Source organism: Ursus arctos, unplaced genomic scaffold (assembly GCF_023065955.2).
Source record: "Ursus arctos isolate Adak ecotype North America unplaced genomic scaffold, UrsArc2.0 scaffold_1, whole genome shotgun sequence".
Lineage (NCBI taxonomy): Eukaryota > Metazoa > Chordata > Mammalia > Carnivora > Ursidae > Ursus > Ursus arctos.
This window is the reverse complement of record NW_026622763.1, coordinates 71,943,127-71,967,978: the sequence shown is the minus strand read 5'-3', so window position 1 is coordinate 71,967,978 and position 24,852 is coordinate 71,943,127. Positions and strand designations below refer to the sequence as shown.

Sequence of the window (24,852 nt, the reverse complement as noted above, 5' to 3'; positions counted from 1 at the left end):
ACATTCAAGTCTTTAAGTTAATTTTTGTGAATGGTGTAAGACAGTGGTCCAGTTTCATTCTTTTGCATGTGGTTGTCCAGTTTTCCTAACACCACTTATTGAAAAAGCTATTATTTCCCCATTGTATATTCTTGACTCCTTTGTCACAAATTAATTGACCATATGTGCTTTGATTTATTTCTGAGCTCTCTATTCTATTCTATTGATCTATAAGTCTGTTTTTATGCCAATACCATACTGTTTTGATTAGTATAGTTTTGTAATAGATTTTGAAATTAGAGAGTGTGATTCATTCCAGCTTTGTTCTTTCTTAAGATTGCTTTATTTGGGATCTTTTGTGGTTCCAGATTTTGGAATTGTTTGTTCCACTTCTGTGAAAAAGCCATTGGAATTTTGATAGGGATTGCATTCAATCTATAGATTGCTTTGGGTAGTATGGGCATTTTTACAATATTAATTTTTTCAATCCATGAGCATGGACTATCTTTCCATTTATTTGTGTCTTCAATTTCTTTGATCAATGTCTTGTGATTTTCAGTGTACACATATTTCTCCTCCTTGATTAAATTTGTTCCTAGGTATTTTATTCTTTTTGATGCAATTGTAAATGATATTGTTTTCTTAATTTCTCTTTTTGATAGTTTGTTGTTAGTGTATAAAATGAAACAGATTTTTATCTATTGATTTTTTACCCTGCAACTTTACTCAATCTGTTTATTAGTTCTAACAGTTTTTTAGTGGAATCTAGAGGAGTTTCTCTATATAAAATCATGTGATGAGTAAATAGTAATAGTTTTACTTCTTCCTTTCCAGTATGGATACCTTTTTTTTTTTTTCCTGCCTAATTACTCTGGCTAGGATTTCCAATACTAGGTATAAAATTCCAATACTAAGAACAAAAGTGGTGAGAGTGGGCATCCTTGTCTTCTTCCTGATCTTAAGGGAAAAGCTTTTAGCTTTTCACCATTGAGTATGGTGTTAGCTGTGGGGTTGTCATATATGGTATTTATTATGCTGAAGTACATTCCATCTATACCCACTCTGTGGAGAGGTTTTTTTTTTTTTTTATCATAAATAGGTATTGAAGTTTGTCAAATGCATTTTATGCATCTTCTGAGATGATCATATGATTTTTATCCTTTATTCTGTTAATGTGGTGTATCACATTGATTGCTATGCAGATTTCGAACCATTTTTGCATCCTTAGAATAAATCTCCCTTGATCATGGTATATGATTCTTTTGATGTATTGTTGAATTTGGTTTGCTAATATATTCTTGAAGATTTTTACATCTGTGCTCATCAGGAATATTGGTCTGTAACTTTCTTTTTTTGTGTGGTGTCTTTATCTGGTTTGGGTATTGGGTATTGGGTAATTCTGTCCTCACAAAATATTCCCTCCTTTTCAATTTTTTGGATGAGTTTGAGAATGATAGTATTAAATATTATTTGAATGTTTGGTAGAATTTACCAGTAAAGTCATCTGGTCTTAGACTTCTGTTTGTTGGAAGAGTTTTGATTATTGATTCAATGTCCTTACTGATAATCAGTCCAGTCCTATTTTCTAAGTCTTCATGATTCAGTCTTGGAAGATTGTATGTTTCTAGGAATCTATCCATTTCTTTTAGGTTTTCCTATTTGTTGGCATATCTCTCATAATTCTTTTGTATTTCTTTGGTAGTAGTTGTGATTTCTTCTCTTTCGTTTCTGATTTGATGAAATCTATCATTTAATGAAATCTATCACTATGTAATGCCCATCATTTTTTTATTACAATCTTTGTTTTGAAGTCTGTTTTGTTCAATGTAAGTATAGCTGCTGCAGCTTTCTTTTGGTTTCTATTTTCATGAAACATCTTTTTTCATCCCTTCGCTTTCAGTCTATATATGCCCTTATATCTAAGGTGAGTCCTTTGTAGACAACATATAGATAGGTCTTGTGTTTTTATCCATTCAGTCCTTCTGTGCCTTCTGATTGGAGAATTTAGTCCATTTATATTTAAAGTAATTATTGATAGATATGTACTTATTGCCATTTTGTTTATTTTCTGGCTTTTTGAAGTTTCTTTCTGTTCCTTCCTTCTTCTCTTCTTTCTTTTCCTTGTGGTTTGAATGTTTTCTGTAGTGTAATGCTCAGATTCCTTTCTCATGATCTTTTGCATATCTACTATAGGTTTTCACTTTGTGGTTACAATAAGGCTCATATAAAACAGTCTATGTAATATATATAATACATATTTTATGTTTATAGCGAGTTGTTTGAATGCATTCTAAAACTGCATTTTTACACTCCCCATTTTACATTTTTGATGTCACATTTTATGTATCTCTTAACTAATTATCATAGTTAATAGTTATTTTACTACTTTTGTCTTTTAACCTGTATACTACCTTTATAAGTGATTAATCTGCTTCCTTTACTATATATTTACTTTTACCAGTGAGATTTTTCTGTTGTATGATTTCTTATTACTAATCAGTGCCCTTTCTTTTGGGTTTGCAGAGCCAGTTTATTGGTAATAAACTCCTTTCACTTTTGCTTGTCTGGAAAATTCTTTATATTTCAATTCTGAATGATAAACATTCCAGGTAGAGTATTCTTCGTTGCAAGTTTTTTCCTTTCAGCATTTTAAATACATCATATCATTCCCTATTGGCCTCTCTACTTCTCTTCAAAAATCTGCTGATTGTCTTATAGGGGTTCCCTTGTGTAATAAGTTGTTTTTCTCTTGGTACTTTTAAGATTTTCTCTTTAACTTTTGACATTTAAATTATAATGTATCTTAGTGTGGGTCTTTTGGGTTCATCTTGTTTGGCATTCTCTGGACTTCCTGCGTCTAGATGTGTTTCCTTCCTTGGGTTAGGGAAGTTTTCAGCCATTATTTCTTCAAATGGGTTTTCAGCTCTTTTCTTTCTCTTCTCCTTCTGGGCTCCCCTAAAATGCAAATGTTATTTTGCTTGATGTTGTCCTGTAGGTCCTTTAAGCTATCTTCACTTTTAAAAACTATTTTCTTTTTGCTGCTCTGTTTGAGTGAGTCCCACTATCCTGTCTTCCAAATCACTGATTCTTCTACTTCATCTAGTCTGCTGTTGAATCCCTCTAATGTATTTTCAGTTATTGTATTCAGCTATTGTTCAGTTATTGTATTCTTCAGCTCTGTGACTGCTCTTTGGTATTTTCTTATATTTTCTGTTTCTTTGTTGAAGTTTTCTCGATGTTCATCCATTTTGCTAAGTTCAGTGAGCATCTTTTGACCCTTACTTTGAACTCTTTGTCAGATAAATTACTTATCTCCATTTTGTTAATGTGTTTTACTGGAATTTTTTCTTGTTCTTTCATTTGGAACATATTCCTCTGCTTCATTTTGCTTGACTCTCTGTGTTTGTTTCCATGTGTTGGGCAAAACAGCTGTGTCTCCCAGTCTTGAAGGGGTGTCCCTGTGTGGGCAATTAACCTTATCATTTAAACTTGCTCTGGTTCTTGATTGTCTTTCAAGTTGCCTCTCAATTTGTTTCAGCTCCATGGGGTCCAGAAATGCAATCTCCCCTGGCCACCAGAGTCCAGTACTCAATGGCTATCCCTTGTTTGGGCTGCCCACACCCACTGGCTTTGGAGAGCTGTAGGGGAAGCTGGGAAGGAGACAGGGCTGCAAAAGCAGTGAGAGGGCATAGGGTGCTCACCTGCTGCCTCTGGCCACTAGTGGTAGCAGTGTGAGGGAATAAGGGAGGGTGGGGGTAGAGGGTTAGCTTTAGCAAGTCAAAGTGAGAGTGCAAAAATGGCATCTATGAGTACCTCCATTCCTGGAGAGAGTCCCAACAAGCTTTTGCCCCCTGGCAGATGCTTTGAGATTAATAAATGAATTTCTTCACATATGCTCTAGGCTCTTTCCAAACTGCTTTTTTTTTTTTTTTTTTTTTTTTTTGTGCTGGATCCCAGGGCAAGTGAGTCTGCACACAGCTCTTTAAGAGCAGAATCTCTTTTCCCTACAGCCCTATGGTTCCTCTGGATGTAAGTCTTGTTGGTTTTCCAAGCCAGATGTTTTGGGAGTTCGTTTCTCCAGTGCAGGTCCCAGGGGTTGGGGTGCCTGATGTGAGGCAAAAACCCCTGATGGAGGAGTTCTATCATGAGCCCCCTCCCAATGGTTGCTACACTGGGGGTGGAATTTTTGGCAAGATCTCTGCCTCTCCTACCCATCTCAGTGTGACCCTTTTATCCTTTGTTGTAGAGTAGCTGTTCAGCTAGTTCTTGTGGTTTTTTTTCAGAAGGAATTGTTTCATATGTAGTTGTAGATTTGTTGTGTCTGTGGGAGGAATGAGTTCAGGGTCTTCCTGTGCCACCATCTTGAATGGCCTGCTTTTTCTATAGCTCTTTAGAAGAAGATAGAAGATCTGATCTTCTTTGTGTAGCATAGTTACAAGTGCTTGTTTTATTTTGTTTATATGGTCTTTTAATATGGATTCCTGGTTTGGCAGAATGTTAACTGAAAACAATTTCAAACTTCTGTAACTTAGATTTGTTGAGGCTGAGGTTGGTATTTCTTCACAAATACTGATGGCTTTTTCTTTTCTTAAAATAATAGAAGCTTAAAAAAATAAAAAGAAAGAATTGTGTAAAGAGAGAAGCGTATTTTGTTTGGCCTCACTAAAATACCACTTGGCTCCAACCAGCCCATATTTCCTGACTCGACCATGCCCTGAAGCAATGAAAGGGAAGAAGGTTTTCCAATGAGAGTTGAATTTGTGTATTTGCATTCCTTTCAGTTTTTGACTGTGCTGTTAGTCTTAGTTGGTCCAGCACTGTGAAGCTTGAGTCAATTTCCTTAATAAAACTTAACAGTAGGGAATCTATGTTGTTCAAAATTTGCTTTGCTATGGCTAATCTGAAAAAGACCCATTTTTTTTGATACAACTGTTTTTTTCGTATAGTCTACATTCTCAACATGCTATTTACCCACACAGAATTTATTAATGCATGTGAAGTGTTTTCATAAATAAAGGCAGGCTATTCGAGATGGTGACATAAAAAAATGAACCCAAATTAAAAAAAAAAAAAATACTAGGTCAACTTCAATACTGGCCTGAACTACTTAGGATATCCTGTGGGAAAGTGACCCACTTTTCTGACATAATTGATTTGTGTGTCACAAATAGAAATGGCAAACCTAAATTTTGCACAGTAATTTTTCTATGCTTTTCTCTACTTTAAAGTAGAATACATATTTCACAACTCAACTGTGACCTGAGTCGTCCCTTTTATGTGGATAAAGCAAAGCACCAAGGAAACCTGTCCATGGTCACACAGTGGGTGGGGCAAAGGCAAAATGCATGCCAAGTACTTGTTTCTTTGCCCTGCATTCTGTTAGTGCTCTAGTGATAGGATTTTGATAGAGGTCTTAATCAAGACCTTTCTCCCCAAGTATTTGGCAGACTTGAAAAGCATGTGTCAACAATATGCACATTCTATTTGACTCTGAAACTGAACCCTTTGTGGGATACAAATAGCCCCTATTCCCCACCCACAGCCATGCCTCCAACTGGTCAGTGATGCAAATTTTGGAGAGTGTACAGTTTACTGTCTGACATTAGTAGCGGCCTTTTCAGTGGTGAAACAGTGTTAAGGGCCAGCCAATGAGTGGCTGTTACTGCCAGCCTAATTCAATAAATATTTAAATGCTTTCTAAAATCATGTACAGCTTAAGGTATGAGTGTAGTGGGAGGAACATGAAAAGGAAAAGATAGGGAGCAGAAAGCAAAATGGAAACAAAAAGATACATGAAAAGTAGACCGCGGGGAAAGAGGTGCTACTCATTGGGCTTTAGAGTCAGACAGAAAGATAAGTTCAAATCCTGGCTTTATTCATCAGAAAGAACGATTACACATTTGCAGCAACATGGACAGGACTGGAGGAGATGATGCTAAGTGAAATAAGTTAAGCAGAGAAAGACAATTATCATAGGTTTCACAACATAAGAAATAGGAAGATTGGGGGCGCCTGGGTGGCACAGCGGTTAAGCGTCTGCCTTCGGCTCAGGGCGTGATCCCGGCGTTATGGGATCGAGCCCCACATCAGGCTCCTCCGCTATGAGCCTGCTTCTTCCTCTCCCACTCCCCCTGCTTGTGTTCCCTCTCTCACTGGCTGTCTCTATCTCTGTCAAATAAATAAATAAAATCTTTAAAAAAAAAAAAAGAAATAGGAAGATTGATAGGAGAAGGAAGGGAAGAATGAAGGGGGTAAACAGAGGGGGAATGAACCATGAGAGACTGTGGACTCTGGGAAACAAACTGAGGGCTTCAGAGGGCAGGGTGGTGGGGGATTGGGTTAGGCCGGTGATGGGTATTAAGGAGGGCACGTATTGCATGGTGCACTGGGTGTTATACGCAAATAATGAATCATGGAACGTTACATCAAAAACTAAGGATATACTGTATGGTGACTAACATAACCTAAGAAAAAATTATTATAAAAATAAATTAATTAATTAATTTTAAAAAACCCCAAAAAACACAAATCCTGGCTTTATAGGTTCCCGGCAATACATCTCACTTAAATCAGAACTATTAACCAACTATATTGAAGGTGAACAACAGTGAGATATTGTTATTTATTGAATAATGAAAATCTTTATTTATAATGGTGGTTGCTGGTTTATGTGTTCTTCTATGCTTTGAATTTTAGAAAGACCATATTTCCTCTGCATTGTGGAGACTTCAGTGTATCAGTTAGGATTTGTTCTGGCTGCATTGTGACAGAGTTTAATATACAAGATTTTATTCACTCATGTAAAGGAGTTCAGAAGTGGGCAGTCTGGGGCTTCAAGGTGATTTGCCAAATTGTGAGAGCCTTGGCCTCTTCCAACTTTTGCTCAGCCATCTTTATGGTTCTGTATGGCTGCTGGAGCTCCAGCAATTACATCCTTATCTCAGGGAGCATAAAATATGGACAGGTGAGGGCTTGACCTTGTAAAAATCTCCTTGTAAGGAGGCTTTCCAGAAGTATCATGGGACACTGTTTACATGTCATTGACCATGACTTCGTCTGGGCCACATACACTTACAGGGAGCTCAGGAAGTCTAGTTGCCCTAGTTCTCCATTTTTTTGACCCTTGTGTATGGAATGGAGCAAGAAGCATTGTGATCCTGCAAAAAACGTCTTAGAAGTTAAAACTTATTATTAGTGCTAATAATAGTAACATTTAAGAGGTCACAGGCACTATGTTAAAAAAATTTATAAGAACCATCTCATTTAACCTTCCTTTGATGTTGGTGTTATTATCCCCATTTCACAGAAAAGAAATTGTGGTTTAAAAAGGTTAAGTAGTTTGCTCAAGGTTATGTCACTAGCAAGTGGTGGAGCCAGCTCTCAGAGCCAGCCTTGTCTTTTTTTTTTAGATCCCAACCATTTAATTACTACTTTGCCTCCCACTTCTCAAGTTTTAGCTTGGTAGTTTATTCATATCTATGATGGGATGTTTTAAAAACTTCTATCCTATCTGTGGTTTTATAGTCTTTAGCTCTCCATGCTTTTCACCTAACACACATACACACACACACACACATCATTTATTTTTTTAAGATCTTTAAGTATTTCTATGCTTATGTAAAAGAATGTGACTTTTATTACTTGATTAGCTCATTGTGAGTTTTCTCTCTTTCCTTTAGTCAAGATATTAGCATTTTAGAGTTTTATTATTTACTAAGCCCCCATCTTTCCCCCAGATGCAGTCCCAAAAGCTACTGGGGATAACAGGATGAGTAAGAAAGAGTCCTTGCCCTTGGGGCATTTACAGTATAATTCTTTAGAGAATTGGTTTTAGACAAGCCTCTTAACATCAAATTATACTATGACACTACGTGTAAATCACAGCTGACCTAGATGTACACACCCATTTGTCCTTATAATTACAAGTGCATCATTGTTACCTCTAAATTGCTACCCATCCCTTCAAAACATTCCTAGGAAATTAGGTAGAGTAAAGAGGCAATTCTATTTTAGTACTCTTTGTATTCTTCCAAAAAACATGGCTTATATTATTGTTTTAATAATAAAAACTTAATCTTAATTTCATAAAAATACATGGCTTATTATACTATCTATTATTTTGAAATGTCCATTTGTAAAAATAATTTAATTTCTGTTATATGACATTTTGAATAGTGGCAGAAATGATGTACAAGTGTATTAGAAGCCCAAATCAAATGGGGACCAGTGTCACATTTGGGATCCACCTGCCAATATAAGCCTATATAGAGTTTATCACTGGTGTTTTTTGGTTTTTGTTTCACAAGATCAGAGAAGACAGATGTTCCACCTGACATGTTAGGAAAAAGCATTACCCAGGGATGTGAGGCTGATGGCATCATCTCCTATAAGACTTCCACTTAATTCAGTCTTTGTGCCTGGAAATCAGATATTGAAAGAAGGGACTGGCAAGAATTCTCAATCAGTGTATTTTTCTGCTTTGTTTTCTAGTGCATCTACTGTTTAAAGTTATTTCCTTACAAAGAAATAATTTTTTTTTCCTATTTGGGAGCTACCTACAAATTGTTTTGCCTGTTTCCTGATTATGTATATACAGAAATATTTTATTTTATAATGGAAAGGTGATTTTTTTTAATAGACATAAATATATCATCTAAACCTGGGATTTGTCTAGGTGTTTTCATTCCTAGTCTTTAAGGTACTTTGTTAACTGAGCTCCATCAGTTTGAGAAGTCAGTTCTTTTTCACTTAGGTTATTACCATATATCATGTGTCCTGACACTAGACTGATAGGTAATGTGTCTCCCGGCTCTCCTAATAGTCTTTTTTATCTTGATGACCTAATAAACTTTATCTGATCATGGAAAACTTACATTTCTAATTGTCTTTGAGATAATGGGCTTCGTTATTCCCTAGAGCGAATTTTACTTTGAAGGCTTATACCATTTGGCTCCTAATGACAACGATGAATAGCACTGGTGTAGAGCTTCAAAATTAAACAAAAAGAATTTTAAAAGGCTTTTCTACATTACATGCAGTCCTTACTGCAACAGTGAGGGAAACGGTTTATGCTCATTCTTGATTTCACATCATCAGGGATTCTGCAGTAAACACCATAGACATGATTCCTCCCTCCTTTCGCAGTATGGGGAGAGGCATGTTTATTATGAATGAGGGACATGTGTTTTTATAAGAAATCTACAGCTCAGAGAACTTAAGTGACTTGCCCAAAGTCATCATAGGTGATAGAATTTGTATGGAATGTGTGATCAACTATTAAACTGGAAAGGCAAATGGGAAGGAAATTTTAAAATGTTGGAAAACTACCAAGGAGTCGGAATGTTTTTTCTAGATAATGGGTAGCCAGTGGAAGCTTTGGATTGGAGCAGTGATGTAATCAAAACATTTAGAAAAAATATTCGATACTGAGGTACCGGTTAAATGAATAAAGTTGTAGAGATTTGGAACAACTGAAGACAATTAATATTTGTATGTATAAGAGAAAACCCTGAAATAGTAGGATGGTCAGCAGGCTGGGATGGGACAAATGGGGAAGACACTACCCTGGGAAAGTGGGGAGACTGGAGCTGACAGTGTAGGAGATGTCAATGAGGTTGAACTGTCAGGTGGTAAGAACTTTGTAATAACCATCCACAGCAGTAAGAACTTAAAGAGCACCAGTTAAGAGAAGCCCAAGTGTCCTTTCACATAGTTCCTTTCTAAGATTCTATCTTTGATGACTATCTCTTAAAGTATTTCCTAAAACCGGGAATAATGCTCCCCAAAGATTAAAATTATGAGAAAATGGAGCTAAGATCCTTACTCGAAAGTGAGTCTTTACCTGAACGTGTGCAGTCGTAGGTCAGCGAAGACAAGTGTGGGGCACGAATTGACTACTTACTGAGGGGATTGTTTCCTAGGCATTTTTTGTCGACCACAACTCCCGCACCACCACTTTTATCGATCCCCGGCTCCCACTCCAGAGCAGTAGACCCACGAGCGCGCTGGTTCATCGGCAGCACCTGACGAGGCAACGCAGCCACAGCGCGGGCGAGGTGAGTCCCACGCCTCACGCCCCACACCCCCCGGTAGGGCTTCGTGGAAGCCACGGGGATGTGGTGGCTGTGGAACTGGGCTGGCTTTTTATTATTATTCTGTTTTGTTTTCCTAGTTTGGTTTACAGATTATCAGTTGGAGACTGAAAAGTGTTGGAATGTTGACAGGGCTTCTCTGGAAATACACAGAGCCTAATTTACAAATTTTAAAAGACGGATATCTGAGGAAAGATTGAAGAATGTAGAGAATTTTTTACATTCAGAAGATGGTGAGAGAAAATTCTTAATGTTATGAGATGTTCCAGAGAGGATAATGGTAAACCCTTTTGCATACCTAAGGACAGCTTCATAGGAAAAAATAAATGTAACTTTTTTTTCACGTCAGACGGGTAATGTGCCGAGTGGTAACAAGGTTTGAGGGAGGCTCATGTCACACAGAGGCGTAACACCCAATCATCACACTTATGAACTGCAAAAGGATCGAAATGTAACTTTTAGTGGGCTATATGTCAGTTATATACAGGGAGGTTTTTTAGTGAGGGTTGCTGGATTGGATTAAAATCTTCAGTCAATGCTATGGGGTTGTGGTATCCTCACTAATATTCATTAAAATCACCATATATCTGAGAGTTGATTCATGTACTCTAAGAGCCCAGAAAACATGGGCAGAATTAAGAATTACTAAAAAGGTCTACCACGCTCTAACTTTGCTGGCTTGCAGTGACCCGTGGTAACCACGTGGGGGCTCTCAAATAGCCTAACAACAAAAAACAAAAAACAAAAAACGAAATAATCACTTCCTGTTGTCCTTTTTCTTTAGCAGCTTAAATGAAAGGAATGTTTTAGGTCAACTTTTTTTTTCTTTAATATTGGCTTATGCTTTGAATGTTTATCATCGCTTGGTTTACATTGTTTCTAAAAATTTGCTCAGGCAAAAAGCATTAAGATTCTTTTCCTGCATGCCTTTTCCATGTATGTGTGCATATTATATTTTCAGTATTATATTGTAAGTCAAATATTTTTGTAGTCTCTCTTATAAGAAAAATTATGAATGTGATAAATAACTGGATTTGATTCATCAGAATTCTGCTCTTGGAATTTCCCCTCATGATTTACATACTTGTGTGTTTGCTGATTGTAAGTGCAGACATAGAAGAGTATACTTGAGAAGCTCATATAAAAGTGATATATAAATCTATTGCAGGATGAGGTATGCACAGAAATATTTATGTTTTATGAGTGGTTAATAAATCTTTACTTTGCTGCCATAGAAACCATTAGTGGTGAACTGTATGATGCGAACAGCATTCATCTTAAAAACAGAACAGAACTCTCACCTTTGGACCTTGTGTGTGATACGGACCATAATTAGGGCCCTGCCTGACTTTATCACAAGGCCAGTGCACTTTAGCCACTTGCCTTATCTTGACTTCACAGTATGGAACTGGCTGCTGGGTCTGGTCCGACTACGTGCATAAGATTAACAGCTACCCTCCTTTTTCTTTCAATTCCTCTGCCTCGGCACTTGAGTTATTTCCGTGGTCTAGTAGTAGCCTGTTGTGGTAGAGGGATCCTAAGGTACACATTCAAATTTAAGTGAGGATATCTCTTCGTGTTGTTGGAGACTGAGCCGTGGAACAGAGATAACCCCATAAAGACTCAGCGGTCCGCTGCAGCCTTGTCAGACCATTGACGGGAATGTGCTTTCTGGCACAGCTGTTGGAAGCCTCATGGCCTGCAGTGCTCCACACCCTTATCTGGTCTTGCCCCCTGTCTGACGGTCTGGTTTGAAGAAGTGGGGTGTAGAAGAGAAGACATTTGTCTGTCCTGGGAAATACTGACGCATGACCACATACTGACAGGAGTGAAAGTATATGTTCATGTATTGAAATGATTAAGTTCTGTGACTGACAAACAAGGTGTCATTAATGATTGAAACTCCTCTGAGAGCGGCTGACTTTATTCTTTAAACCAGTAATTCAAGAGAAGCAGAGCGAGAAACTTCTAATCATACACAGAGTCTTCCCATCTACTCTCTTATCCTCATTTAGCAAATATTACAGGGAGTAGAAATGTTGACATATCTTCCATCCAACAAAGTAATTCTTACCAAACACTGGCAGTCTAGAAACATAACGGTTGGTGGAAAGGATGCAAATAACATATGTTCCTTGTTCTTATTAAGGAGCAAATACATGAAACTAACCGTAATACTAATAAAAATATGAATGAAAATGCTTTATAAAATGGTAATAATGGCAGCTGCTTAAGAAATATATACCAAGTGCTGTGGGAGCTCAGAGAAGGGTACATTTTAAGTCAGCTTTACCAGAAGGGAAGTCTTTGAACTACACTGTAAAGAATGAGTGAGAGCATTCTTGAAGGATAAATAAGCAGTGTAGAGTGCGAACGGTGTTTTTAGTTTTCGGGCCTTTAGAAAAACCCTCACCAAACACCTCACAGCTACAATGTGATAAAATGGTTGTGAAGGTTTGAGTGAGTGGGAGGAGAAGCTCTATTTTAAAAGTACCAATTTATAAATCTCCTATGTTATTTTGCCTTTCTCCCCTCTTACTCTCTCATGCTTCCTTTCTACTGTTGTCTGCAAAGACTCCTGTAATGTGGGGAAGGGCTGCTAAAACAGAAGCTAAAGCAACGCTCAGGTTTACTGAGAAGGCTGTTAAAGGGCATTTTTGTTGATGGACTTGTATGTATGAGTTTCTCAATCTATAATAGGTACAATAAATAATTCAGGTTAGGGGAGCCCTATTTAGCTCTTTCACACCTGCTATGATTAGCCGCCTGGTGTGGGAGGTTCAAACCAGAAAGAGCTGTTGTACTAGGTGCTCTAATAGGCATGTAAAATTGCTTCTAAGGAGATAATACACCAACTCAGAGCCCCACACGACGCCGGCTGCTCTTCAGCCTCCCCTGAGCAGGGAATTCCCTGACCTGCCTTGGCCAAAAGAAGGGATAACCTGGTACTGGTACTTCCCAGGTGGTCTCGCCAAAGTATTGTTGCAGGTTTTTGTTCCGTCAAACAGACGTTATTCCTGATGAACAAGTCTCCTCTTTAGCTTCTACAGCCCCAATAATTGTACACATATGGAACTAGCTCTGTACCACTTGGTAAATGGCCTCTGCCCCAGCCCCGCCCAAGGACATAGATGTCCCAACCCCTCCCCTGAATTCAGCCACGAAAGCAGAGATTTTGAGAACCCTGTGTCAGCTCCTCAGCTGGCATCCGTTCTGATCAGTTGGTACTTAATGCTTGTTGTCAAGTATTTTGAAGAACTAGACCTGGTGTGCTGATTTAAACCATCCTGGATGTTGGTGCAGAACATAAATGATGCTTCTGTTTGCAGGTGGGAGAAGATTCTCGACATACAGGACCCCCAGTTCTTCCCAGGCCATCGAGTACATTCAATACAGTCAGTAGGCCACAGTACCAGGACATGGTTCCAGTGGGTATGTCACCCCTTTCCAGAAGTCTTTATCTTCATTTTCATATCAGTGTGAATCGTGCACTCTGTCAGCCTGCTACTTTTGCCCTGTACTGAGAACTGTTTCATTATTCCTAAGAAACTGATTTGAATCGCAAAGCACTCACGTCGTATAAAATCCTATAGGATGAGATTTTTTCCTATTACTCTACCTTTTCTGAGTAGAGCTATTAGATAGTTGAGGTTAAAGAAAAATAAGCTATTAAGGCAGATATATTATGTGGTCATTTCAAACTAGGCACCGGACAAGCATGTACTTAGTGTATATCTAATGCTTGAGACCGAATTTAAGTAGTATGTGAACCTATAGTAGCCTTACAGAAAAAAAGAAATGATGGCACATTCTTAAGGTTTTGGTAAAGAGATATGTATTTGTAGCAAATACAAGGCAGCAAAAGACTCCAAAATTGTAAAATAAAAATGAATGAATTGGGGCAAATAGGCCTAAAGAACAACATGAGTTATTATTCACATGATGAAGTTGAAGTAGATTAGTTTTCACACCTGGAGCCCTAAGGCAGGTGGAGTAGACAGATGGCAGGAGGCCGTATGGGGTCCCTGCTTCATCTTAAATTTGAGTAGCTCTCCACTGGTCTGTTTTTACCTTAAAATTTTCACTTCTTTAAAAAAAAAACTTTAACATGAAATATAAAGTAATGCCCATGGCATTACTTAACTAGAGAAGTTTGACAAACACTGGACAAGACGAAATCTTGGATCCAGGTCTAACAGTCTATGTTTTATTATGCCATTACTAAAAGGATACTAAGTGCTGCACAGAGAATTTTAAAATCTTATAAAATTGTTGCTCAAAAAGTGATCAAGTCTCTGTGGATGGAATGTAAAAACCCACTGAGAAAATTTCAGTTATAAAAGTATTTCCTAAAATGTTTTTTTCTAAGTGTTCTCATTATTTACATATGATGCAGTGTACTGTTAGGTACACTCGCACTTTGACAGTGCGAGTCCATGTTAGCAGATAGTATTTTTTAAGTTTTATTCACATTTTGTATGCATAAGCGGCAGAATGCAGCTGAAATTTGAACTGGCAAATGTTTAGGGCATTATATTTTTTTGTTTGATCATTTGTTAGTTTAAGTAAGGCATGTTCCTTGGTCATATGTATGAGCACAAGAGCGTTGCCTGAACTAGGATCACTGATGTGTGAGAATCCAGACATTCAGTTCTGTGGTTTAAATATATCTGTATTTCTGACTAGAAACAGATGTAATCAAGATGAATAATCTTAAGTAAACAAATTAGTTTTCTTGACAAAAGAGAAATTAATTATTAGAGCTCTTAATGAATTGTAGTTAACTATTTTTAAATTCCTGTGGACATTAGCCAGATTTGACAAAGATACATTTTTCTTTCAGTGTTATGTACATAGTTGATAATGCTGTTTGTGTTGTAGCTGTTGGTATAGTTGGTTTGGTGAATAGCTACATGTGGCTTAATGGCATTTATTTCCACATAAAATTTGTGAATACTTTGTCCTCTACATTTTGGTAGTAACTGTTGCTGACAACTGTGTTTTTTTTTTTTTAATTATAGTTGACATACAATGTTATATTAGTTTCCAATGTACAACGTAGTGATTCCACAATTCTATACATTACTCGTTGTATATCCCATACAAAATTATAATATTGACTATATTCCCCATGATTTACTTTTCATCCCCACGACTTACTTATTTTGTGACTGGAAGTTTGTACTTCTTAATCCCCTTCACCTGTTTTGTCTGTCCTCTCAGCCCCCTTCCCTCCGGCAACCATTATTTTGTTCCCTGTATTTATGAGTCTGTTTCTGATTTTGTTTGTGCATTTGTTTTGTTTTTTTTTAGATACCACATAAAAGTTAAATCACATAATATTTGTCTTTGATTTATTTCACTTTGATAATACTCTCTAGGTCCATTTATTTTGTTGCAGATGGCAAGATTTCATTTTCTTTTATTGCAGGGTAATGTTCTATTATATATAGAATTATATATATTATATATCTATGTTGTATATATATTATAAATAGGGACACTTACGTTGCTTCTATTTCATATATATATATGTATATATGTATATATGTATACATATATACATATATACATATATATATAGACACTTATGTTGCTTCCCTGTCTTGGCTATTGTAAATAATGCCGCAATTAACGGGGGGTGCATATATTTCTTAGAATTAGTGTTTTTGTTTTCTTCAGGTAAATATCTAGTAGTGGAATTAATAGAACATGTGATATATCTATTTTTAAATTTTTGAGGATTCCCACATACTGTTTTTCATAATGCCTGCGCCAATTTACATTCCTCCCAACAGTAAACGAGGGTTCCCTTTTCTCCACATCCTTGCCAACACTTGTTATTTCTTGTCTTTTTGATACTAGACATTCTAACAAGTGTGAGGTGATATCTCACTGTGTTGATTTGGATTTCCCTGATGATTAGTGATGTTGAGCATCTTTTCATGTGTCTCTTGGTTACCTATATGTCTTCTTTGGAATTATGTCTATTCAGGTCCTCTGTCCATTTTTCAATGGGATTATTTGATTTTTGGTATTGAGTTGAATGAGTTCTTTATATATTTTGACATTAGCCTCTTATTGGATATATGATTTTCAAGTATGTTCTTCTATTCAGTCTACTGCCTTTTCATTTTGTTGATGTTCTATTTGCTCTGCAAAAGGTTTTTAGTTTGATGTAGTCCCAGTTTATTTTTACTTTTGTTTTCTTTCCTGAGGAGACATATCAGAAAAATGTTGCTAAGACCAATGTCCAAGAGATTACTTCCATGTTTTCTCTCAGGAGTTTTATAGTTTTAGGTTTTACATTTAGGTCTTTAATCCATCTGGAGTTTATTTTTGTGTATAGTGTAAGAAAGTGGGCCAGTTTTATTCTTTTGCATGTAGCTGCCCAGTTTTCCTAGCACCATTCATTGAAGAGACTGTCTTTTCCCTATTGTCCATTCTTGCCTCCTTTATTGTAGATTAATTAACCATATAAGCTTGGGTGTGTTTCTAGGCTCTATTCTGTTCTGTTGATCTCTGTGTCTATTTCTGTGCCTGTACCACACTGTTTTAACTACTATAGCTTTGTAGTTCAGTTTGAAATCTGAGATTGTGATAGCTTTGTAGTTCTTTCTTGAGATTTCTTTGGCTATTATGGGTCTTTTGTGGTTCTATACAAATGTTAAGATTGGTTGTTCTAGTTCTGTAAAAAATATTAGTGTTTTGATAAGGATTTTGTTGAATCTGTAGAGTTCTCTGGGGAGTATGTACATCTAACAGTGTTAAGACCTCCAGTCCATGAGCATGGTATACCTTTCCATTCATTTGCATCATCTTCAATTTCTTTTACCAATGTCTTCAGTTTTCAGACCACTATTGTATTTGGGCAACTCTTATTCTGTCTCTTTACCTCTCCGGATGGCTGATACTTAATCAGAAGATAGTTTTCCATTTCTAACAGTCACTTATGAGGCTTTTGGTAAGCAGTAGCTAAAAACTATCAATATCTAAAATCTTGTTAGTGATCTCATCCTGAAATTTGATAATAAATATGACTTATCAGATGAGTTTAATTGGTGCTTAAGTCACACCTACTAGATCTAAGTCCAACAGTCATATAACAGGTAGACACAAATTGAAATTTAAGCATCTGTAGTAGTTCCAAACTATGACTTTTAGTACAAGAAATATTAACCACAAAGCCAGACTTTAAAGTTTGGATTTATGTGCATAAACCTAATGACAGATTTTTAAAGTATTGTTATAATTTCTGATTCTTTCAGCTTACAATGACAAGATTGTTGCATTTCTGCGCCAACCCAACATCTTTGAAATTCTACAGGAGCGTCAACCTGATCTCACCAGGAATCATTCACTCAGGTAACTGCAGTATTGGTGTTTGGTTCAAGTTCTGTAAACCCCAACTATTAAATCTTCAATAATACTGATAATCATCTTGGAAATTTACTTTCTTCCTGGCAGTCTGAATAAAGTCACCTTGTACACACATACTTTGTCATCAACAACCAGGTCATTGTAGTCCTGGCTTTTCTCTATTAAGTATAAAGATTGAATAAGATTGACTAAAGAACCTAGAACCCTCTTTAAAGAAGAAATATGAAAAAAAACACAAAAATTCATAGCCGAGAATACATCCTTGATGTGCAGATTATAATGAAAATAGTAAGACACTAACCTTTTTGAATATAGCTTGGATAAACAAAAGTAAAGGAATTTACTGAATTGAGACTTATAAAATCCTAGGCTTGGTATTCACATTTTCTCATAATAAAAACAGTGGAACCCAAGGAGGGAATCTGATCCTCTTCACCATCCCCCATTCCCCCGCATGAACCCTCTCTTCTAAACAGTTCTTCAATGTGTCACACTTAAGTCCAGTTTTACTTTCCTGAATACATGCTGTTCTGTTCCCTAGCAAGTTTTTCTTTTGTTCATTTGGCAAGGAAGGTCTTTCCTTTAAAACTCTGCAAACTATCCCTCCTTGAAGCCTCTCAGCTACACTGTGAGATCTTGCTCTCAAGATCTAGGCTAGTATTTCTCAACCTCAGTGTTGTAGGCATCAGTGGAGATGGAAAAAGATGTGAGTTTCTGTTAAAAATTTGACATAACTCAAAACTCATTTGGTTCATGTGCCTCCTTTCCTGGTAGAAATGTTTGTCCAGTGGTGCCATCTTGGCCCACAGCAGTGATTCTCCAGTATTATGCTACTTAGTTGTACCAAACTTTTCATCAGGATCACCTGGGGAGCTTTGTAAAGTGTAAAATGCCAGGTCTTCTCTCCCCCAACACTTCTCCCTTCTCTCAGTTTATACCCCCTATCCTCCTAGACCCTGTCCAGTTATTTAATTCAGGAGGTCCGGGGGAGAACTCAAGCATTTAATATCTTAAAACCTCTTTATCTAATTCCAGTGACACATCCAGGTGTAATAACCTCTGTTCTAGACACTAATTGATAATTAATTATGTAGTGTATCACACTGTCCTTTATACTATTTTGCTTATATGACTTTTTTGCTATAATTTGACTTTTCAAGTCCTTATGTTTTGTTTTCCAACTAGATTATAAGTTCCTTACGTCCCCTCCTTACTGCTTAAATATCAAGAATAGTACTTTGCATACAATGAATGTATATACATATGTGTATACATAGATAGAGATGTTTTTGTTGATTTGAAAATAAATTACCAATTCTTCTTATTATGTTCTTAGTCTCTCATATCTTTTATTTTATTGAGGTATGATTGATATACAACATTATATTAGTTTCAGGCATATAACACAAAGATTCAATATTTGTATATATTGTGAAATGATCATCACAGTAAGTCTAGTTAAGATCCATCACCACACATTGTTACGGGATTTTTTTTCTTATGATGAGAACTTTTAAGATCTCTCTTAGCAACTTCCAAATATGCGATATAGTATTATTAACTACAGTTGCCATGCTGTACATACAGCCCCGTGACTGACTTATTTTATAGCTGGAAGTTTGTATGTTATGAACCCCTCTCCCCATTTTGCCCACTCCCCACCTCCTGTCAGTCTCTCATAGCTTTAAAATTATCATTTCCTTCTAAAGTTTCTAAAGGCTAAGGCTGCATGTAAATGTAATTTCAAGTATGACTACAAACATTGTCTACACAAGAATCCCAGTTTTACATTAGTTAACATCAAACCCAAGTCTCAGTGCTTTTCTCAACCTGACAAGCATGCTGTTCTCAATCACAAGAAAATTATAAAAATTAGATGAGCTATCTCATTTTGCATATTTGTATATTATGACATCGGCTCAGTAATCCAGGGTCCACTGGAGAGTCTCGTGTAAGAAGTTTTAGTTAATAATATTGCAGAAATAAGCTCCTCCGTTGTCCACTGAGAGATCTTAGAGATTCCAGACCACAAAACAAAACAAAAAAACAAATCTCTCTTTTTTCGCTAACCACAAAATAAGGAGAACTCTATTTTTTTCTTTCCCACCAGCGCTCGCCCCAACACACACACACACACACACACACACACACACACACACACACGCGCACACATGCGTCACATGCACTTTTAGTCAGTATCTATTCCTGTCAAGGTACCCTACCCCCCACAAAAACAAAACAAGAAAGAGGAAACTCAAGAAGGTTTCTCCTTTGGCTCTGCACTCCACATTATTATTTTCAGCAATTTTACGTATCTTTAAATTTCCGCCATTGGAGATATCGGATGATTTATTCTACCTGAACAAGGCATCCAACAGTATCATTATTCCTGAATGATTTGACAGAACCTTAATACATCCTAACGGAGGGAAATACTGCAGGCCCCAATTGATAGCTTTCAGTTTTGTTTTTGTTTTTCCTTCTGCTTTTCAGTCTTAAAAGTCTCTAACCTCCTGAAGATTGGTAAGGGTTTTTATTTTTTAGTGACACCCCGGGTCTTCAGCTGAGCACATTCTTTTAACGTAGATGTCACGTGGTAATCTATGGGTAAGAAATTATTTGATAAGTTTTGAAATAAGTTTCCATCTTATTCCAACTTATTTATAACTTTCTACTTATCCTTTCTTAAACTGTTTACAGAATTTGACCATAAAAGCATATGCTGTCACGACAAGTAGAAGGAAGCAGGAGTATAAATCAATGAGCTAATGGGTTCCTCTTACACAGAGTGTGTGTCACAGTGTACTTTTATTTTCTGAAAAGGTTTTGGTAGTTGAGCATTTTGCTTATCACAACAACATAATGGGGAAGTTTGTATATCTAAGAGAACATTCCGTTTCGTATAGTTAAAAACTGCATCATAAGAGGCATTCCCACAAAGGCAGGGGTGGGGAACCAGCTGGGGTTCTTTAATCTCACTTTAATTTCAGTGATATCTTTGGTAAAAGATTTATTCGTGGAATAGAGCCACTGAGTAATTGTGTGTCAAAGGTAACTGTGGACCTGATACTCCTGTCCTGAGCAAGGGTCCTCAGCACCAGTGTAGCTCTGCGTGCATTCTTTCTCATCCGTGGCACAGTCACTTCGAAGAAATATCCCTTCTTTATTCTCTCCATAATATAATGAGGAAAAATGTCAGCCCTCGGGAGTGTCAAATGGATACATCCATTTACGTTGTGCTTTTCCTGTTTAGCTTGTGATTCCTCCTAAACCAGAGAATAGCCAGCAGTTTATTTAGTTTCTATCCATATATAGCTTCCTCTTCCTTGAGACTCCACTTGTGTTATCTTTTCCTGTAAAATGGCTATGGTTTTCTTCGCAATGGGATATGGCTTTAGCTTTCAATTTCTGTATTTAAGTCACCGTTCCCTCTAATTTTATCTGTCATGTAAATGTGATGCTATGAAGTTGTCCTCTCCTTTTTTTTTTTAATCTCAGAAGAGATTTATTTCCTTGGCTAGAAAACTCAACATCCAAAAGTCAGTACTACCTCCTTCAAGTGGGTACTGTCCCCCCATGGATGACTGTCTCCTACTATTGGCTCTCACTGGAAGACAGTAATCATACTAAGCAGCTTTTTGTATGTGTGGCATTAAAATAAAAGCCAAAATAAAATATTCTATTATTTTATTCAAAGACCAATATATTCATTAAGAAAAAAACATTTTAACAATATTTTATTGGTGAATGTAATGAATACAAATTCAATAAAATTTTTGGTATTAGTATTTGTACAATACTATATTATGTGCAAGAGTCTGCATGTCATAAACCTGAATTAAGAGTTGAGAATAATCCCTCTTGTGTTATCGTTAGGTCTAGCCAGCAAACCTATTCCCTAATAGTTCAGCTTTCCCCAGGCATCAGTGATAATTATTTTGGGGTCCAGGTTGATTCCATTTCTATATGTCCATGAGAATCCACAATGGACCTATACTTCCAAATCGAATGGAATGTAGAAAGAAAAGTTGATCTTTGTACTGTGTGGCCCTGGCCTTCAAGTCAGACCCTGCTCTGTGACTGTAATAAAGAGAATGAGCGATCAACAGAGGAATGAATGCTAATTTTCCTTTCTTGGCCTTACACTATTTAGAGAAGTCATGGGATTTCTCAAAAATTGCCCTCGGGCAATTTTTAAAGTTTTTTAAAGCATGTATTTTTGAAGGTGTTACTGAACTGTTCTACAGGAACCGTGCAGAGTCTGCAATCCAGAGAGTTTTGTGGTTTCAAGGCCTTGCAGCTTCTGATTGTTTCTGATCACGTGCCCTTCTTTAACTTCACCAAAAATGTTGGTTGGTTTCAATGAGAGTATTTTCTGTGGGAATTCCGGCCTTGAGACTATGTTCATTGTCCTCAAATGCTCTTCTGCTAGAGTTGATCTTCTGGGGGTAATTCTGTGCACTTGAGGAAGTGGTTACAAAGGTCTAAATATTATGGGTGTCTGAGATACAGCAGCAGCCAGAGACTTTTTCCTGAGGTTGTCACAAGACAGTTTAGCATCCTGTTACCACAGTTGTGAGTTTTCTTATTAAAAGATTGCCTCTTTACCTGTCTTTGCACTTCCCTCAGGAGGGTCTATTTTAGCAGATAATCTGATGTCGGCTTTCTGATTCTTTTTCTCTGCCACAACAAAAAAATGGTAGCTTATTCCAGACACTGGGTGGAATATTTGTTAGGGAAATTTGTTAGGAGCCAACTCTTATTTTGGCATTAACTAATCTTGTGCCCGGATGTGTTTTATTGAGCATTCCTAATGTGTACAGCACAAAGCTAGGTACTTGGGGAACATAAAAATAAAGGAGGAAGGGCTTTTGCTTTCAAAAAATTCATGTTTCCAAAAGAATTTATGTTGTAACTGAGTGGCCCAGTGGGAAAGTACAACAGAGGAAGTGCTGGAAAGTCTTCTAAAAGGCACAGAGAGAGGAACATACCCATGCACAGAGGATCAAATGATAAAGTGTTATTTGGATGTCATCTTAATCCTCATTGTAAACCACTAAATTTGAATAGAATTTCTTCATTAAAGTGAATGCAGTGAAGATAAGAATTAGAGGACTGCCACTGATCCCTTCTAACTCTATATGTTAAAAAAATAAACTTGAACAAATACAGTAACGTAACTTTCAAACGTCAGAGTCGTAGGGATCTTTAATGATATTTCTCAAGCTTGCTATGTTTATTTCAGACACTGAGTGGACTCATGGAAAATTGTTAGGAGTTGAAACTTATTTTCCATTCTAAAAGGAAAAGAAATATTGCAGATCTACAATGTTGAGTTTAATCACGTTTATTTTAATGAAACCTAAGTGTGCACAGATATCAAATATGCATAAACTTCTTATAACTTTTATGAACTTTAAAGCCAAAAGACATATAAGTTAAGTGAAAACTTTAAAAAATAACATTTTATTGAATGATATTAATGTGAGATTTTGTTTTTCAGAAGCCAAATCACCAATATTAAGACCATTGTCAGTAGAAAGATACAGTAGTGCTTTTTATTTCACTTGTATTTGACTTTTATCTAATTTCGATTTTGTATCTAATGGTATGTTTGCGGCAATATTGTGGTCATCCTTTTTTTTAACAAATAGCTTATTTCTATCTACTAATTTACTAACTTTATTCTTATCTACTAATTCATCATTTTGATGAGCCAATTCATTTAATACCCCCAACTGCAATACTAAAGAAAAAATACATAATTTAATGTACCCTGTGATGATTCTACTGCTCCTTTACTATTTGTAAACTATCATAAAACTTTTGTTCTCAGAATAAACCATGACATCTTTTGTGCTATAGTTAGCATAAATGGATAATTTCCTTTTTAAATCCATGTATTTTGTGTTCTCTTTAGCCTGTGGCAATTTATATATACATAACCTTGCCTCTCTTCATCATTGTCATTATGCAAATCAATACTGCAAAAGAAAAGTTTTGTCTTTTTAATTGGTAAGAGAACTGTGTGTGAGTGGTAGACAGGGACTGCAGTTATCATACTTAACATCAAGGTCCTGCCAACCTCAGAGCCTGCTCCCCAACACTTGGAAAGTTTCTTTCTGATCATTTGACACCACTGTCTTGTAAATGCAGACGTGAGAACTGAAGTCAAATGGCATTATTCAGTCATAAATCTTATTCAGATTATCCTAACATATGCCTACCTCAATATTAGCAGTTTTGATCATCAATGTAAAAACAGAATTTTTAAATTCCCCCAGAACTTGTGATTATGTCTGTAGATTTCTAGTAAACGGACACACAAGTTTGACAAATACTGGTCTGTGGACTATTAGGCAAATACCTAATAACCAAGTAGCAGTTCCTGTTTGGTTTTGCTTTTCTTAGAAAAGATTGGCGACATTTCTGAGGATATCTGCTGACGTTCTCTTCCTCAGTCTTGATCTGCTCTCTTGACAGTCAGTAAACCAATGCCCTCTGTTCTTATGTGAAAGGACTTTGTGGAATAGGAGTGGGTATAAGGCCTAGACAGAAGTCAGTTAAGAAAATGGAATAGCTTAAATATTTTCATATAATACCAGGACTGACCTTCTCTTTTCCACTCCACCACGAACTCTTTGAGAAAGGAGCTAGGTCTTCTACCCCGTTGAATTCCCAGTGTGTGATACTGTGCCCAGCACTTAGTAGAGACTAAGAAAAATGTTTGCTGAAAGAATGAATGAATGTTGGTAGAAGAAAGTACTTAGTGGTATGGAATGCATCAGGTGACATGCTCCAGTGTCTTGTTCCTGAATGCATATGACCCTTAGCTCATCGGTGCAATATATTAGCTGGCCTGTAGAAAACTAGCCTCTACTTGCCTCTGGTATGTTCTGGCCTAAAGAATCAGACCAGTTGCTTTCACTGCCTAATATAGTTAATATCTGGAAAGTGATGAAAATTTCCCCAGTTGGCATGTTTCCTCCGATGTCTTTCCCTGTCCTCAGCTTGTCATTCTCGTGACTCAAGAAGCTATAATCTTTTCCTTATTCCCAGGAAGCATACAGACCACAGTCTGGAGTATGATATCATTTACATCATTCACCTCACTGTGTGTAGCTACAGTTAGAGAAGTGGAGGAGAGTGTGCACCCTGTTTGTCTTCTCGTTTGTTCTGTTTGCCTGACTCATTTTGATGATAGGTTACAGAGGTAAACTGTGTATTTGTTGGAGATAGCTTTTGATTCTTCAAGATCAAAGCATGTTATCACTGACCCTTTAAGAGTATTTCTTTGGTTAAATTATTGTTCATTTTTTCTCCAAGATAACTTTTCTCTACTTTAGCTTTTTTCAACCAACTTTCATATCTTGTACCAAAAAATCATTCTCCAGATAATAGG

The 24,852-nt window shown here is 36.7% G+C and overlaps 1 protein-coding gene and 1 non-coding gene across 3 annotated transcripts in view; one reads left to right on the top strand and one right to left on the bottom strand.

Moving 5' to 3' along the window:
- The window catches only part of HECW2 (HECT, C2 and WW domain containing E3 ubiquitin protein ligase 2), a 355,090-nt gene that overhangs the window by 275,339 nt on the left and 54,899 nt on the right, over positions 1-24,852 (top strand). For both annotated transcript variants that reach the window (XM_057303656.1, XM_026492284.4), the window contains exons 15-17: positions 9,900-10,034; positions 13,400-13,502; positions 17,339-17,435. In XM_057303656.1, the coding sequence (XP_057159639.1) occupies positions 9,900-10,034; positions 13,400-13,502; positions 17,339-17,435 (335 nt within the window). The remainder of the gene's footprint in view (positions 1-9,899; positions 10,035-13,399; positions 13,503-17,338; positions 17,436-24,852) is intronic.
- Positions 10,414-10,515, bottom strand: LOC113250932 (small nucleolar RNA U13). Its single transcript, XR_003314262.3, has one exon. It is a non-coding gene; the product is annotated as a small nucleolar RNA U13 (small nucleolar RNA).